Source organism: Drosophila sulfurigaster, chromosome 3 (genome assembly GCF_023558435.1).
Source record: "Drosophila sulfurigaster albostrigata strain 15112-1811.04 chromosome 3, ASM2355843v2, whole genome shotgun sequence".
In the NCBI taxonomy this organism is placed as follows: domain Eukaryota; kingdom Metazoa; phylum Arthropoda; class Insecta; order Diptera; family Drosophilidae; genus Drosophila; species Drosophila sulfurigaster.
The window spans coordinates 11292638-11309232 of NC_084883.1; the positions used below are offsets into that span (position 1 = coordinate 11292638).

Here is a 16595-nt window from a genome sequence, read left to right on the forward strand (position 1 = left end):
CAGACACAGACAAGAGATGCTCTCAGCCATTTTCCAATTCCTATTATTTTTATTCTTTTGTTTTTTGCATGGCAAATTCACATGGCCGTTAAGGGAAGGACTGTTATTAAATGTGCGCACATGGCAATCAATGGCATGTGCTATGCGCCAGCTCTGCAAATCACAGCGAGGTCCTGGGCCAGGATTTAGGACCTCATGCCGCTTGCCATCGAGAGTTTTCCCAACATATGTGACAGTAACTCGGCTCATAAATAAAATGAAAATAATGCGTGTGGGAGTAAGCAGCGTTTTTTTTTCTTTCTGCTTGTTATTGTTGTTTTCCTTTCATCTTCCTTGGGCTCGAAGTAGGCGCCGACCGGCAGCGTTAAATGAATCTCTGACTTTGAATCGGCATCGACTTCATCTTCGACTTGGAAAGGAACATTTGATGCAGTTGATATTGGAAGGTAGCAAATGTTTTATTTTGTTCACACTGTGAAATTATTGGGAATTTGGAAGGAGTGTAAAATCCATTAAATGTGCGAGATCATTTATACTTTTTTTATATTTAATAAAAATGTAGTAATTTCTACATTTCACTGTAATCTACTATTACTAAGATTAGACTCTTATAGTGGGTTAAAAAATAATTGCATAATACATACTTACATCATTCAAATGTACATATTATGATACATCATTTCTACCAATTCCTTCCTTACAATGACTACGTCTTTAACTTAAAAAGAAAATGCGATCAATTTTTTATTGGAAGGTAGCAAATGTTTTATTTTGTTCACACTGTGAAATTATTGGGAATTTGAAGGGACTATAAAATTCATTAAATGTGCGAGATCATTTATACTTTAAATTTAATAAAAATGTAGTGATTTATACATTTCACTGTAATTTAAAATGACTAAGATTAGAATCTTGTAGTAGGTTATAAACAATTTCAAAGATGTATATTTACATCATCCAAATGCACATATTAGATCATTTCTACCAATTCCTTCCTTACAAAGGCTACGTCTTCAACTTGAAAAGGAACATGCGATATTATTGATAATTTGGAAGGTTTCATTATATGTGCTAGATCATTTTAATAGATTCCTCCTTTAGAATTGTGTTTTCATTAAGCAAAAACATAAGATATTACAATAAGTTTTTATTTCGTTCCTATTTCGCTAATGTTAAATATTAATGTCGAATATTTATGAGTTCTGCGAATATTTGTGCAATTATTGGCAGAGCATTGAAACATTTAAATAAAATCGAAAACAATTGCAGCGGACGGACACATGCTCCCATGTAGCAACTTGCAACATGGTGTGTCCAAAAAGTATACGAGGCGTTTCAGATTTCAAAGCACGGGTGCGAGAACGGAAGCCCGAAACGCTCGAAGGCCGAGCTGAACACGTATATTTGAGTGCGAGTATTGTGACCCAGAAGGCAAGCGGGCTCATTTGTGGACTGCTGATTGATTTTTAGTGAGAATCTGCCATACTTCTCTCGTTCTCGCTTCCTCTCTCTCTGTCTCTCTCTCCCCAAGTTGGCTCCCCTTAGTAACCATCACTATGTGCCGTAGAACATCTGCTTCATGCAACGCTGCCAGCAACAAAATATGCACTGAGTCTGAGTAATTAAAATCAATATTCTCGTTTCGAGGTGTATAGACATTTGTCGAACTGGACCAGCAACAACAAGAACAACAGGAACATCAGCAGCAAATGCAGTTTATCTTTTTCTTATTGTTGTTATTGTTGTTGGCAGCATTTCGAGTGCATTTGCCGATCAATCAACGATCAAAGTTCATAAGTTGACCCAGCTGACTAATGGCAACCGACAGAACTGGCAGCGTCCCGTCAACAGCATCAGCAACAATAAACTCAGCAACAAGAGCAACAACAACAACAAGAACGACGACAATAGCTAATGTACTAGAGGAACTAATGTGAATACATACAAACATTTAGTACATTCGAATGTGCGTAAAAATACATAAAAAAGTTCAAATATTTTTGCTGTCTATTTTAAGTGATGGACTATCTAGTTACTCTGTAAGGTTTGCATGTTTTTGTAACAAGTAAACACTAAAAAAAACGAAATCCCAATAATAATAATAATAATAATAATAATAATAATAATAATAATAATAATAATAATAATAATAATAATAATAATAATAATATAATAAATAATAATAATAATAATAATAATAATAATAATAATAATAATAATAATAATAATAATAATAATAATAATAATAATAATAATAATAATAATATATAATATATAATAATAATATAATATAATAATAATATATAATAATAATAATAATATAATATATAATAATATATAATATATATAATATATAATATATATATAATAATATATATATATATATATATATATATAATAATAACAATAACAATAACAATAACAATAACAATAACAATAACAATAACAATAATAATAATAACAATAATATGTAAATAATAATAAAATAATACAAGAAAACCCTGAACAATCTGCTACAAAACCTTTTTAACCAACTCCAAAAAGTATGCACCAGATGTTACAACAGTTGATAAATTAAAGAAATGTGGCTAAGTAAATACTAAACAATAAATGTAATTTCTTGACTTTCTCTTTCCTTCCGAGAACAGCCTTGAAGCTAATATACCCTTCGGCTTGCCCGACTAGCGTATACAAATTGAATAATCACACTGAGGCGCGAAAGGGGCAACTGAAAGCAATATCGTCTGTCTGCCCGTCTGCCCGTCTGCCAGTTCTCTCTCCCTGCCTCTTTGACTGCCCGTCCGTCTGTTCGTTCGTCAATTTGTCTGTCCTGTTGGTTGGCAGTAGCTAAGGCGGGTCTTGCGTCGGTCGCATAAATATTTTCCTTTTATATTTTTTCAGCCGAAGATGCGCAGCACATAAACCCCTATGTAGTTGTTGTCTATAAACAAAAAAGCGTTCATAAAAAAGCACAGCACAAAGATGGGAAGAAGACAGCGGCAGAGCGAGAGCAAGAAAGAGGCTGGCAGCGTTGGCGGTCGCCAATGGAATATCGACAACAACAATAAGAACGACAACAACCAGAGGAACAAACGCCAAATCGAGGCACTTTTTGTTTATTTACACAAAATGATTTTAGTGACTCGCGAAGGCAGCCAGGAAGTAACTAAGTAAAACGCCTGTTTGAACTCCCCAAAAAAAAAGTAAAAGCAAAAAAAGAAAAGCAAGAAAGGAAATGGAAGCCGTTTACAAAACTGTCTTGTGCTTGGACAAAATGGTTGCCTGTTATTTTTTTTTTTAATATCTGTGCATGTATTGGGCGAACTTCTGGGAAGACGAAAAGAAAGCAAGATCGCTGTCCGCTGCATCATTTGATGTAAACGCTTGACACTTTGCGCCAACGGAACCCCAGCAGCAAACCGCAAGGAGGCAACATCTGGCATCTGACGCGAAGCCGAAAAGATTAATTTCTGACAGCGCGGGAGCGTCCCCAAAAGATACACACACCCACACAACCACACACACACAGATATACACACAGAGCTATAGCATGATCTGCTGATGGACGCTGATGCGCGTTTTCCACGCCACACTTTTCACGGTCGCATCCATCAATTGTTGGGCCCATCGCACTCGTAATATAAGACGTCGCAATGCAAGAAATCTATAGAAATATATTATTTCGAATTTCATTTTGGCGGGAAGACAAAGACAAAGACGGCGGCGACATTGGGTCTCTAAGACTTAGACTAATCATTAGACGGCAGTCACCACGTCACAGCCACTTTCCACTTGACTGAAATCCAGTTTTCGGGATTTGCCGTTTAGTACTTCATTATAAGCGCACTAACGATGTTATTTTAATGATCTCAGTCTCAGTCCAAAGAATCCACTTGACACAATGCAGCAACATCAGCGGCATCTCAAGTGTTTCACACAACGAGAGAGGAGTAAACGGAGTCCCAAAAGGGTAGAGCCCTATATAAATACAAATATACATATGTATATATACATAAATGAATATAAAAATGTTTGCCTTACAAATCTATATGCTAACTTGTCACTGCATTTATTTTTTGCACAGACGGAGGGAGAATGAAACACATTTCTGCCACGGGGAGTGTGTGAAGAGATACATTGAATGCTGAGTATCTTTCTTGGTGCCTTGTTAAGAGTTGTACGAGTATATAGGAATATTACTTATAAATGGTCGGGGAACTGTTGATTGCCATAGCCATAAAAACTTATTGAGCCCTAGAATGAAATGCCATTGAATTTAGTTCTTGAAATGTCAATGTTAGGCAGGTATGAGAAGATATAGATATAGATATAGATATAGATATAGATATAGATATAGATATAGATATAGATATAGATATAGATATAGATATAGATATAGATATAGATATAGATATAGATATAGATATAGATATAGATATAGATATAGATATAGATATAGATATAGATATAGATATAGATATAGATATAGATATAGATATAGATATAGATATAGATATAGATATAGATATAGATATAGATATAGATATAGATATAGATATAGATATAGATATAGATATAGATATAGATATAGATATAGATATAGATATAGATATAGATATAGATATAGATATAGATATAGATATAGATATAGATATAGATATAGATATAGATATAGATATAGATATAGATATAGATATAGATATAGATATAGATATAGATATAGATATAGATATAGATATAGATATAGATATAGATATAGATATAGATATAGATATAGATATAGATATAGATATAGATATAGATATAGATATAGATATAGATATAGATATAGATATAGATATAGATATAGATATAGATATAGATATAGATATAGATATAGATATAGATATAGATATAGATATAGATATAGATATAGATATAGATATAGATATAGATATAGATATAGATATAGATATAGATATAGATATAGATATAGATATAGATATAGATATAGATATAGATATAGATATAGATATAGATATAGATATAGATATAGATATAGATATAGATATAGATATAGATATAGATATAGATATAGATATAGATATAGATATAGATATAGATATAGATATAGATATAGATATAGATATAGATATAGATATAGATATAGATATAGATATAGATATAGATATAGATATAGATATAGATATAGATATCGCTTTTTTAAAGATCGCTCACTTAAAGCGGCAAAAAATGTTGCAATTGTACTTAACCTGGTTCGAAAATCGCGGTAATTGCTTAACCCATGTTCATATAACTATTGAGTCAAGTCATGCAAATCTGTAGTTATATGTTTAGCGTTTGCATTTCAGTCTAGTACTCTTATGCATAGTGTGTATGTTTGCATGTTGATGCTAAGCTTTTGTGCACTCTGTTGCACTGTATATTCATACATAAATATGTATTTGAGTGAGAGGCAAGAGCGCGGAGGCGCGACCCCCTTTTGGATCCAAACACAACGCGAATGTAATGGATGAATTGTTCGGTATAAGAGAAAGAATCGAGTATCAGCAACAAAAAAGAAAACAAAATAAAAAGAGAAAGAGAAAGAAAAAGAGTGCAGAGTGGAACACGTGTTTCGAATTAAATGCATTCCCCCTTTTCCGTCTCTTGGTGCATCTACTTGCGATCCCTATATGAAATTCTATTAGACATTTTTCTAGCTCTTCTGCTGAATGGTGACATTGTCGATGTGCGTTTTATGCCCCTTGCTGAAACATTAACGGCAATAGCCCAACGAAAGGCGCATAAAAAACATGGGAGGTGTAAACAGCAGACTGAATGAATCCAGTAACAAGATAGATATAGAATTACGTTGCACTTGTGTTCGACATTCCAGATAGCAGGGTATTTATGGCTGCAAATTTACAGTTCTGAGCATAATTACAGGGTATGCCATGTCAGCAATTTTCACTTGCGTGCCTCAGTACGAAAACAAAATGTAAACAGCAAACTTCAATCAAAGGCAGTAATCAAATGTACTGAGATACTTATAACAACAATCAAAAGATACATATGTACATACACAGTTGTGTGACCGAGCTAACTTCAAATCAACCTGTTGGCAACGCGGACGCTGTTGCTGTTGACGCTGACGCAGACGTCGACAGCAACAGCAGCAACCGCAAAGCTGCAAACCTTAGCTTTGACTCCGACTCACAGTATGAAGCTGAGTCTAGCTCTGGCTTACGAGCGCAGTCGACGATCCGAGCTGTTGGCCTAAAGACGCATCCAACAAGCAACTGTTCGCATCTGAATGCGGCAGCTTCGAAGTTAGTTAAGCATAACAAGCATTGTGTGTTCTAAGTGTGTGCAACAAATGGTTTTTGTGGTAGGAAACAGTTGTTGTGTTGTTGACTTGTCTGAGAGTAGATGAGATAAAATATCTTCAAGTTGGTCAATTGAGGAAAATCCATTGTTGGCAAGTGAGCAAAAAGAGTGAAACAAAAGAAAATCCTCAGTGAAAGTGAAGATGCCCCATCATCATCATCGTCGTCATCATCAAGATCATTAACATCGTTGCTTTGACTGATGGGGATGCGGTTACAAATCGGGCCTCATAATTATGGTGAAGTGCCGTTGCAACTTGCAACAAGGAAGCAATAACTAAAGGTGCATGTTGCAAGCATTAAACAAGCACAGCACAAAATTTCATCGCACAACATTTGAATTTGAATTTATATTCACATTTATGAGTGACTGTAAGATTGATTTACAGATTTGTTCATCAAAATTATGCTGGGGCTGCACCTAAAAGTAATGTACTAAACATTCATATTCCATTTGAGTTTTATAAATACAGCTAGGTTGTTTAACAAATAAAAACACTTTAATAGCCATAATACTCGACAAAATTTCGCGACTGACAAGAGATCATAAACTCGTCACACTGCACACATCATTTAACGAGCCATTAAAATTGCATAAAATAGACTTTTTCGGAACAACTTCCCGAAAACAACTGACACACATAATAAACCTCAACCTCCTCAGCTGTTTACTGACAATTCTCACAACAAAATCATAATTAATACCAAAAAAAAAAAAAAAAACATAACATTAAAATCACCTTGGACCCAACAAAAGATCTACGCTGTCGCGGCCGCAGTCTCATTTTAAATTCAACTCAACTCTACTCAAAACCAAACAACTTTTTTAAAAAAAGATCATTTTTCTTTGTGTCAGTTTGCTGCAATTGGAATTCACATCTCACCCAAACCCAATTACCCGCAATTTCATTTGGAAAGTAACCACAAAAATAAGAAAAGTAAAAACGAAAAGTGCAAACCGTCTGCCTAATTAGCCAAAGACTCACAGTCTCTGTTAATCAACCGTGCTGGGACTGTTAATGCTCTGTTATCTGACTGTTATCGAGTGGATCGCATTAATATCGCAAAATGAATGATGCTGCTGCCCCTGGCCACAGTCCAACAGCCTTGAACTCTACTCAGGTAAACTATACTTACATTAACATTTTTTGGCTTTTGTGTTCGAACATACTGACTATTCCAACCACAATCGACAAACCGGCAAACCGACAATCTGGCTTTGTGCTCCAAAAATAAAAACAAAAATAACCATATATGAATGGTATATAAAACAAGTTTTCGCTTCGATGCTCTGTCTACGCTCAGCACAGTCGAATTTTTAAATGGGGGTCTGATAAAGCTATAAAAAGCGCATAGCAGGCAGTTCCGACTTCGTACTCGTTAAGCTTCATTTGTAAACCTTAATTATACCCGCTGCACATATAGTAGGATAAAAGAATATAATGCTATAATGGGGCGCCGATAAACCAGCTAAGTTGTTTTGGCCTTTGGATGTTTATATTTTCATGATATTTTAATACAATTTAATATATTTATATACCAAATATGGTTACTTTACGTATGTGTGCAAATTTGTATATAGTACCACATATTTGAAGAATCTTTCAGTCGGTCACATTCAAATTGTTAGTTTTCTCTCCATGTATATCACTTAACTTCTCTATATTTTTGTTACACTTAGAAGGGTACATACATTTAGTCGTATTTTAAATTAGTGACGAAGATCTATTCTACCAAATTATTTTGCTTTCCTAATCAATTTTAGGGTACAACTTAGTCGATCAATGTTACTTTACAAATCTTTTTCTGTAATTCAGAATGTAAACACAGTGGAATATTTTAAACACAATCAATCAAAAAAAAACCCGTTTATTTTGCCCGCATTTTCAGTAGCATCTCGATTTTATTGATGCGTCGATTTAAAACTCAAAACTGTGGCATAGGTCAACATTAAAATTGTTGACGGATTCACAGGGCCATAATAATTAAATTGCTATCGAAAATTAATAAAACTCGCATCAGAATATTCTCGGATATTAAGCGAAAATGATATTGTGGATCAAAGATATTGAAAAACCATTTTTAAAGAAACTCACATAATTTATTCCTATTATCAAAAAAGTATCGTCGGTTTTTTTCTGTTTGTTTTAGTATTATATAACGGAATTCGGCAAACAATCGTGAGATCTTTTAAGTGTTCATTTACCTGCAGTGGCCAAGCAAACAGTAAAGCTTTTACAGCTAATTACTGATGGAAACGAGCTACCCAAAAAAAAATAAAAATAAATAAGAAGTACTTGAGTAATGGCTAACTTTTAGTGATTTACGCGGAAGTGTTGATGTTGAATCAAACCGAATGGGAAAAGAATACCGAAAAACGCAGACTATTATTAGCTTTCAATTGAATTTTTAAAGACTATTAGAAGAAATACTGATCATAAGCAGCTTCGACTTTAAAGTCAAATAATGTATATGGGAACTGCACCACAGATTGTTGTCAAACAAGTGTGATCTGTGCATAAAGTCAAGAATTTAGGCAAATATTGGAAAACATGATGAAAAGCACCGATGATGATCCATTAGTCGGGGACAGCGGAAAGACGTCCAATGATTATCACCTTACAATATGGCACAAGGTAAAAGATAATAGGAAACATAATTCATGTAATCATCTGATTATGACTCAATACCCAGATACTCTTTTATTTGCTGGGTCTAACCTCTGCCCTAACCATCTGTCTTCTTATCCGACTGTCCAATAAGCTGGCAGCTGATGCCGAGCACAAAGCGATGATGCATTTTAAGGAGATATCTAATCGAATAGGTCACAAATTTGATAATTAGATCTTATTGCTGTTATTTGCAAATTTTAACCAGTTATTTAAATAAAATGTGAACAGTTCATTATAAAACAAGTTACAAAAGTAGAATAAAGAGTGCTTAGCATTGCGATACCCTCTATCTATTTTGAATTAAAATGTGTTAAACCCGAATTTCATATGACAAGTCGGAATCTTTTAAACGAAATCCTAAGAAATACAGAAAAGACAATAAATACGCAGAATTTAATCCGAAGCGGTGTCAATATCAGGAAATTCTCTAAGTATGAAAATAAGGGACTTTTTCAAAAGTCCTAAATTCAGCATAGGATTAAGAATAGCGCCGAATTTCATAAAAACTGAATTATATTTGTGAAGAAAGATTGAATTGATTGAGGAATTTTAGGTTTATTTTTTTTTAAGAAAAAGCTTAAAAAGAACAAATCTAGTGGAAAGTTTGATTCCAACCCCAATAAATATTGTTTATTTTATCACTGAAGTGTTTCTCATTTACTTTTAATTAAATATTTAATGTTTATATACATCCATGTTTTAAATTAATTTAATTGTCTTTAGAACCTTGTTTAGGATAGAACCTTGTTTAGGATATTCCCCTATATACTTCAATCGGCCTTGTTCTACATGCTGCAAACATACGTTTTCTGTAATTGCACCCATAAATATACTTTAACATAAATAAGAGTGTTTGACTGAAAAATACACTCCATACACTTTTAGAGAGTATACAAAATTTGTTCTCATCATTCTAACATCTTAAGAACATATACAAATGCTCTAAAAATGTTATACTTTTAAGTTAACATACATAAATGAATGTCAAACAAAACAAAAACAGCTCTGTCAAGTTTGGCATTATGTCTCAAGGGCAGCTGTTACTGACCTACAATACTACATAGTGAATGTAAATGTATGTGAATACATAATGAGAAAGATACAGGTTGAGAGAGATCAGAAATATATGGTCATAATAAACAATAAAAATTGTAAGCTTTTGCAGATTAAGCACGTGGAAAAGAAATTGATTTTCTCAGGGCCGGTTTTTAGTCGCTTTGCAAAAATATAAAAATGCAGATCTTGGTTACAAAATTTGGTCTGCGTCTTTGCATTTTAATATTAGAAATGATGTGGACAGGACGATTTTTAAAATATGTTAATATACTGACATTGATTAAACGGTCGGGGTTTGAGCTGGACAAAAATTAAAGTTGAGCGATGATTAATTAGAAACCGGTTGTTAGAATTGTATTTTAGCCGAATTCAAATAAGACAAATGTGCTCTGGCAAACCCAATAAATTCTTTTTCACTCTTCAGTTTAATTATTTGTAATTGTGATTTTTTCATTATACGCATATAGTTTGCTTAAATCTATTACTTTTACCTGTCGAATTAGAAGTGTATTCAGATTGTAAGCAAAGTTTAAGATCCATTTTAATCTGCTTGTAAAAAGCTCACTTACATAGTTCAATAACAAAGAGTTAAAGTTCGCGAATTTAAATGACAAACAACCTCAATTTATGATAGTAAACTAAATGTATATACTTAACATTCTAATTGCTTTTACACTAGATGCTTGAACTTGAGTTCACGCTCTTTAAAATATACAGTTCTCATCAAAGAGTGAAGTATACAATTCTTTATTTTAGAGTGCCTCCAAGGACGTAAAGCTCAACATCGAGGCAACCCAGGACACATCCAATGCAGCCAAGAAAACTAGTTGCCTTCGCTGGCTGCTGTTCCTGCTATTGACGCCACTTGGAGCAGCAGGCACAGCTTTGCTCTGGTACTATCAGGGCGCCTACTATGGACTGCTTGGGGTCTATGGCAGCCTCGTGCTGCTGCTGTTGGTTAAGCCTGGCTTCCGCTGGTTCTACATAGCAGCAGTGACGACTCCCCGCGACACCATGTAAGCAGCAGAAATTAAAGTTTGCCTCGATCAAGTTATTAACCCGCATCATCTTAGCGCTCTGATTGCCTACATACGCGTGATGTTGTTTGTGAAGCGGCAGGAACGTAAGAACCTCAATGTGGGCGACATCTTCGAGGCGAATGTGGCACAGTATCCCGACAAGCTGGCGATTGTCAGCGAGACGCAACAATGGACGTTCCGCCAACTGAACGAACATGCAAATCGTGTGGCGAATGTCTTCCACAGCCATGGCTACAAAAAGGGCGACGTGGTGGGGTTGCTGATGGAGAATCGCTGCGAGTTCGTTGCCACCTGGCTGGGACTCTCGAAACTAGGTGTCATCACGCCGCTCATCAACACAAATTTGCGCGGTCCTTCGCTGCAGCACAGCATCAAGGTGGGCAACTGCACTGCACTCATCTACAGCGTTGGCTACCGCACAGCTGTCATGGATATAGCCAAGGATTTGCCCGCTCATGTGGCGTTGTATCAGTTCAACGATGGCGTGCACTCCCCCGAAGCAACCGATGGCCTCACTCAGGGTCTGGCACAGCAACTGAATCCACTGCTAGATGCTGCAGCCAAGGATAAAGTGGCTGCAGGTGCTACGCGGGCAGATCACCAGGATAAGCTTGTCTACATCTACACATCGGGCACCACAGGACTGCCCAAGGCAGCTGTCATTACCCACTCACGGTAGGTTATAAATTATAAAAGGCATTTAAGGTAGATGCAGTTGTTATTAAGAGAGATTGACGCGTTTGGGTCTTATAAGCATATACACAGTTACTAGTTTATCGGAGGAGTAATTCCAGAAGATGCGGCGAGACTTTTGAGTCTCCTGATATCCTCCATTCAAATTGCTAGAAAATCAAAGATAATAGTTAATTACCCTTTCACGAATGATTTGTATAATATATATATTTGTATATATATATTTATCTCATCAAACCTTTCTGAACAACAGTTGTACCACCAGCCTCCGTGAAGATCAACTGCACAATTCGAGTCGCCACATTTGTCGTTGTCCCTATCGAAGGTCGAGAACTTCATGTGCAAATTCCCGCGAAGCATATCATCGGAAAAGCCTGTGTGGTTGCCTATCGAGATTAGTTCGTAGCCAGTTTGTTCGCCGCCAACCTTAAAGTCATCATAGCGAGCGCTGCGCAGTTGCGAATTCCGATCTCTCATGAATATGAAGAGCTCATGGTGCTCACTGGATGTTATCCTATGCAGTTTCTCGAGACCCATAAAGAACTCAGACTTTAAATCGCCAAAACCGTCACGGTATTCATTCCAGCTGCGATAGAAATTCATGCTGCCATCCAAACGACTTTGTATTACTGTCCAGCCCAATCCAGCAATTCCGCTATCACACTTGACTGGGAATGCCTCTATGTCGGGAAGCGTTATCATGTGAATGCCGGAGGATCTGTCAATATCAACACAACTCAAAGGAAATGGATCGTTCTTTACAATTTCTTCAGTGTTCTCTTGAGCTTTGGGCTTGCTTCTCATTTCAATAGCGAATATCTCTTTGGCATGCTCGATTCTTAATTCACATTGTTTTTCTTTTTCCGCCAAAGAAGTCTCTAAAATTGCCATTTTGATCCTAAGTTCTTCCATCTGGCTTTGCAATTCCGAAACTTGTGCATCCTTCTGCCTATAGACTTCACTCATATGAAGCAGAGGCTTCACCACCTGGTAGCAATAGGAAGCACACTGATTTTCCATTTGTTTTGACAACTCACAGAACTGCACAGGAATGTTTGGCAATGTCAATTAAAATTTTGATGACTATAAACGGGATCTACATACCGACCAATCGTGGGATAATCCCAGCGACAGCATAGTTGAAATTGTTAATGTATAACAAATGATCTTCATTATAAATTCTTCACACAATAAACTGTCGCTTTTAAGGGATGAGATTAAACTGAATTGTTGAAATTTACAGAGTTTATTTTCGAAATGAATGCGCTAGTGATAAGACAACGCGTCACCGATAATATATACTTTTTGTAATCTGCCGAGTTCTCATTTCTGCGAACATCGCAATTTCCCATGCTGATACTTTGAGTATATTAATATAATAAGTCAATATCTTCGAAATACGAAATAAACACACAGAATTTAACCCGAAGCGATGTTAATATCGGGATAATATCTGACTACTTACTTCCTAAATTGAGGATAGAATTCAGGATAACGCCATACATATGTAGGTTATATATTAATGAAAAGACTGGATTTTATTTGTCAAGAAAGATTCGATTATTTCGGAAATTTTTTGTTTATTTTTGTTAATAGTATTTGCAGGATTATTTTAATAACTCAATCCTGAATACTTTATTAAACGAATCAAAGTTATAATCAAGTTTATAATACTTTATTTTATCAAGACTTTTCTGTATTATGTATCTACATTACTACTTATGCATATGGGTGTATAATATAACATCTGCTTAGTGATAATCAGCAATACAATCTGAGCTTACTTAAGTCATCCTCTCCTCTATTCCTCTCGCTTTCGTAGCTATTTCTTCATTGCCGCTGGAATACACTATACCTTGGGCTTCCGGGATAATGATGTGTTCTACACTCCGCTGCCACTATATCATACAGCTGGCGGCGTGATGAGCATAGGACAGGCGTTGCTCTTCGGCTCCACTGTTGTCATCCGCAAGAAATTCAGTGCGTCGGGATACTTTGAAGACTGTGCGCGCTTTAACTGCACGGTAAGCAAGAAGATTGTCAGATTTAGTATTCTCTACTAAACACATTCTGCTTCCAGGTCTCACAATACATTGGCGAGATGGCCCGTTATATATTGGCCACTCCAGAGGCGCCGCATGACCGGCAGCATCGAGTGCGGATGGTCTTTGGCAATGGGTTGCGTCCCCAGATCTGGACACGGTTCGTGGAGCGCTTTAAGATTGCCAAGGTGGGCGAATTCTATGGAGCAACTGAGGGCAATGCGAATATCATGAACAACGACAGCACTGTGGGAGCCATTGGATTTGTCTCACGCATACTGCCCCAGATATATCCCATTTCGGTGATCCGAGCTGATCCCCACACTGGCGAACCCATTCGCAACAAGAAGGGACTATGCGAGTTGTGCGGCGTACAGGAACCGGGCGTCTTCATTGGGAAGATTGTGAAGGGCAATCCGTGCCGAGAGTTTCTTGGCTACGTCGACACGAAGGCCTCCTCCAAGAAAGTCGTGCACGATGTCTTCTGCAAGGGTGACATGGCATTTATATCTGGGGACCTATTAGTGGCCGACGAGCGTGGTTACTTGTACTTTAAGGATCGCACGGGTGACACGTTCCGTTGGAAGGGCGAGAATGTCTCCACCAGCGAAGTGGAAGCGCAGCTAAGCAATCTCGTTGGCTATAAGGACACCATTGTCTATGGTGTGAGCATACCGCAGACAGAGGGACGTGCAGGCATGGCGGCCATATATGATCCAACGCGAGAGGTGAATGTAGCAACATTAGGATCTCAGCTGGCGGCAACCTTACCTAACTATGCGCGCCCGATATTCCTGCGCTTCCTGCGACGAATTGATCTTACTGGAACGTTCAAGCTGCGCAAGGTGGAGCTGCAACAACAGAGCTTTAATCCCGCAGCCAGCGAGGATGAGTTGCACTATCTGCAGCCAAATGGCAGCTACGCACCCTTGACACAAGCCATTTACGAGAGCATACAGCGCAATGAGATGCGCTTCTGAGGATCATCATAATATGTGTAGACTAATTGTGTACATGGTGCTGCACTTAGGATGGGTTACCATTTATAAAGCTTCATCGGTTTCATTACAGCTCCTAGCACATACATGTCATAGTTATACAAATAGCTTAGACTTAGCTTTAGCTTTAGGTTTAGTTAATGGATTCGTGTATTGTGCTAGCGTATTAAATAAATCTTATAGGCGAACAGTGGAAGTGGAAACAATATCTAGGGATAAATACTCTCAGCAATCTCAATTCAGTCAGTCCTTTAAGGCAACATCCTTGGTCAAGTCGGCCCGTTTCTTTTGCTCCATGCGTTGTTCCATCTGCTCCAAACGTTCGCTCATCGTATCCAGCGAGCTAAGCAGGCCTGCTTGAATCTCACCATATCGCTTCATGGCCAATATCAGGCTCTCCTCAATTAGTTCACTTTGCTGGGCATATTCCCCATTGTTCTCGGTAATCTGCTTAAGCTTGTCTAGGCACTCATTGGGTATGCTGCGAAAGTATTCAGCACCTAGTGCTGGTTCCAGCTGCTTGACTCGGTCCAGTTGCTCACTCTGGGCATACAGCTCTGGTGCCACGGCATTCAGATAGACCTCTTTCGATCTCACCTGCTGCTGCTCCTCTAAGAAGTTGGGGTCCAAATACTTCTCCAACTCTTCTGCACGTCCTACGACCTGCTGCAGCTGTGTGCGTCCGGTGGTGGCTTCGCTCAACAAGGCGTTGGCGGAGCACAACGAGTCGACAATGTTCGCTGCTTGGGAATGGGAACTGCTACTGCCGTCGATGTGTTCTCCATGAGTTTCTGGCAATGGGCCAAGCACACGAGTCAGGGCATCAATCCTTTTTTCCAGTAAGTCTAGTGCTTCCATTTCAATTGGCAAATCTCTTATTTTGGTAGAATAACGGAATGATGTCAGTGCGAAAACTTGCAAAACAAAAACACTAGAGGTGGGTAAACAGCGATAGCTACATCGATATTTTAATAATCGATTTTATAATGCGAACATAAGTGTGTTGGAAAGTGATAAGCTGGATTTCTAAAATATACTGAAGTACAGAAACTCCACCTGGTATATTTCCAAATCACATGTAGAACGGCGCGTCATTTGTTGATGTTTTTATACCCGCAACCCATAGGGTAGAAGGGTATTATAACTTTGTGCCGACAGGAAATGTATGTAACAGGTAAAAAAGAGGCATCTCCGACCCTATAAAGTATATATATTCTTGATCAGCGTCAACAGCCGAGACGATCTAGCCATGTCCGTCTGTCCGTCCGTCCGTATGAACCCCTAAATCTCAGAGACTATAAGAGATAGAGCTATAATTTTTTTTCGACAGCATTTGTTATGTTTGCACGCAGATCAAATTTGTTTCAAATTTTTGCCACGCCCACTTCCGCCCCCGCAAATCAAAAAAATCGAATAACAAGCGTAATTTTAAAGCTAAAGCTACGAATTTTGGTATATACAATAGTTACTATAGTAGTTATGATTCCTGGTTGCGATCAGATACAAATTGTGGAAGTTATTAAAAAAAATACTTTTGTATGGGCAAAAACGCCTACTTACTAGGGGTCTGAGTTGCTTTGGCCGACAATCTAGCATATTGTGCCGTCTATGGTATATTTTAAATGGTGTACTATATCGATATACCAAATATATTTGCAGTATATTCGGTATATTTTGAGAATAATACCGCAAAATATATTGCTTTTAATCAAATTGGGTAGCAGGT

At 37.1% G+C, this 16595-nt stretch overlaps 3 protein-coding genes across 5 annotated transcripts; 1 reads left to right on the top strand and 2 right to left on the bottom strand.

The window, feature by feature from the left end:
- Window positions 1–6835: 6835 nt before the first annotated feature.
- Window positions 6836–15059, top strand: LOC133841480 (long-chain fatty acid transport protein 1). 3 transcript variants are annotated; one of them, XM_062274001.1, is made up of 5 exons: window positions 6836–7490; window positions 10853–11112; window positions 11170–11811; window positions 13652–13853; window positions 13910–15059. In XM_062274001.1, exons 1-5 carry the CDS (start codon window positions 7437–7439, stop codon window positions 14849–14851), a joined length of 2100 nt encoding a protein of 699 aa, XP_062129985.1. In that variant the 5' UTR covers window positions 6836–7436; the 3' UTR covers window positions 14852–15059. The 3 variants fall into 3 exon arrangements, with proteins under 3 accessions (XP_062129985.1, XP_062129987.1, XP_062129984.1); XM_062274000.1 differs by lacking the exon at window positions 6836–7490 and adding an exon at window positions 8485–9004; XM_062274003.1 differs by lacking the exons at window positions 6836–7490; window positions 10853–11112; window positions 11170–11811; window positions 13652–13853; window positions 13910–15059 and adding exons at window positions 8461–9004; window positions 9063–9273.
- Window positions 11836–13088, bottom strand: LOC133841481 (ficolin-1-like). Its single transcript, XM_062274004.1, has 3 exons — window positions 12934–13088; window positions 12068–12870; window positions 11836–11978 (listed from the first exon to the last, which is right to left on the bottom strand). The coding sequence occupies exons 1-3, from the start codon at window positions 13000–13002 to the stop codon at window positions 11858–11860; spliced, it is 993 nt and encodes a 330-aa protein (XP_062129988.1). The 5' UTR covers window positions 13003–13088; the 3' UTR covers window positions 11836–11857.
- Window positions 15015–15846, bottom strand: LOC133841482 (uncharacterized). The gene has a single exon (XM_062274005.1). It carries the CDS (start codon window positions 15725–15727, stop codon window positions 15113–15115), a length of 615 nt encoding a protein of 204 aa, XP_062129989.1. The 5' UTR covers window positions 15728–15846; the 3' UTR covers window positions 15015–15112.
- Between the last annotated feature and the right edge of the window lie 749 nt (window positions 15847–16595).

Excerpts from the sequence above, each read along its gene's own strand:
- LOC133841481 (XM_062274004.1), bottom strand. The coding sequence starts at position 13,002 with ATGAAGATCATTTGTTATACATTAACAATTTCAACTATGCTGTCGCTG. Across the intron at positions 12,871-12,933 it reads GATTATCCCACGATTGGTCG|TTCTGTGAGTTGTCAAAACA; the intron begins GTATGTAGATCC and ends ATTCCTGTGCAG. Across the intron at positions 11,979-12,067 it reads TACAACTGTTGTTCAGAAAG|CAATTTGAATGGAGGATATC; the intron begins GTTTGATGAGAT and ends TTGATTTTCTAG.
- LOC133841480 (XM_062274000.1), top strand. The coding sequence starts at position 8,921 with ATGATGAAAAGCACCGATGATGATCCATTAGTCGGGGACAGCGGAAAG. Across the intron at positions 11,113-11,169 it reads ACGACTCCCCGCGACACCAT|CGCTCTGATTGCCTACATAC; the intron begins GTAAGCAGCAGA and ends GCATCATCTTAG. Across the intron at positions 11,812-13,651 it reads GCTGTCATTACCCACTCACG|CTATTTCTTCATTGCCGCTG; the intron begins GTAGGTTATAAA and ends TCGCTTTCGTAG.
- LOC133841482 (XM_062274005.1), bottom strand. The coding sequence starts at position 15,727 with ATGGAAGCACTAGACTTACTGGAAAAAAGGATTGATGCCCTGACTCGT.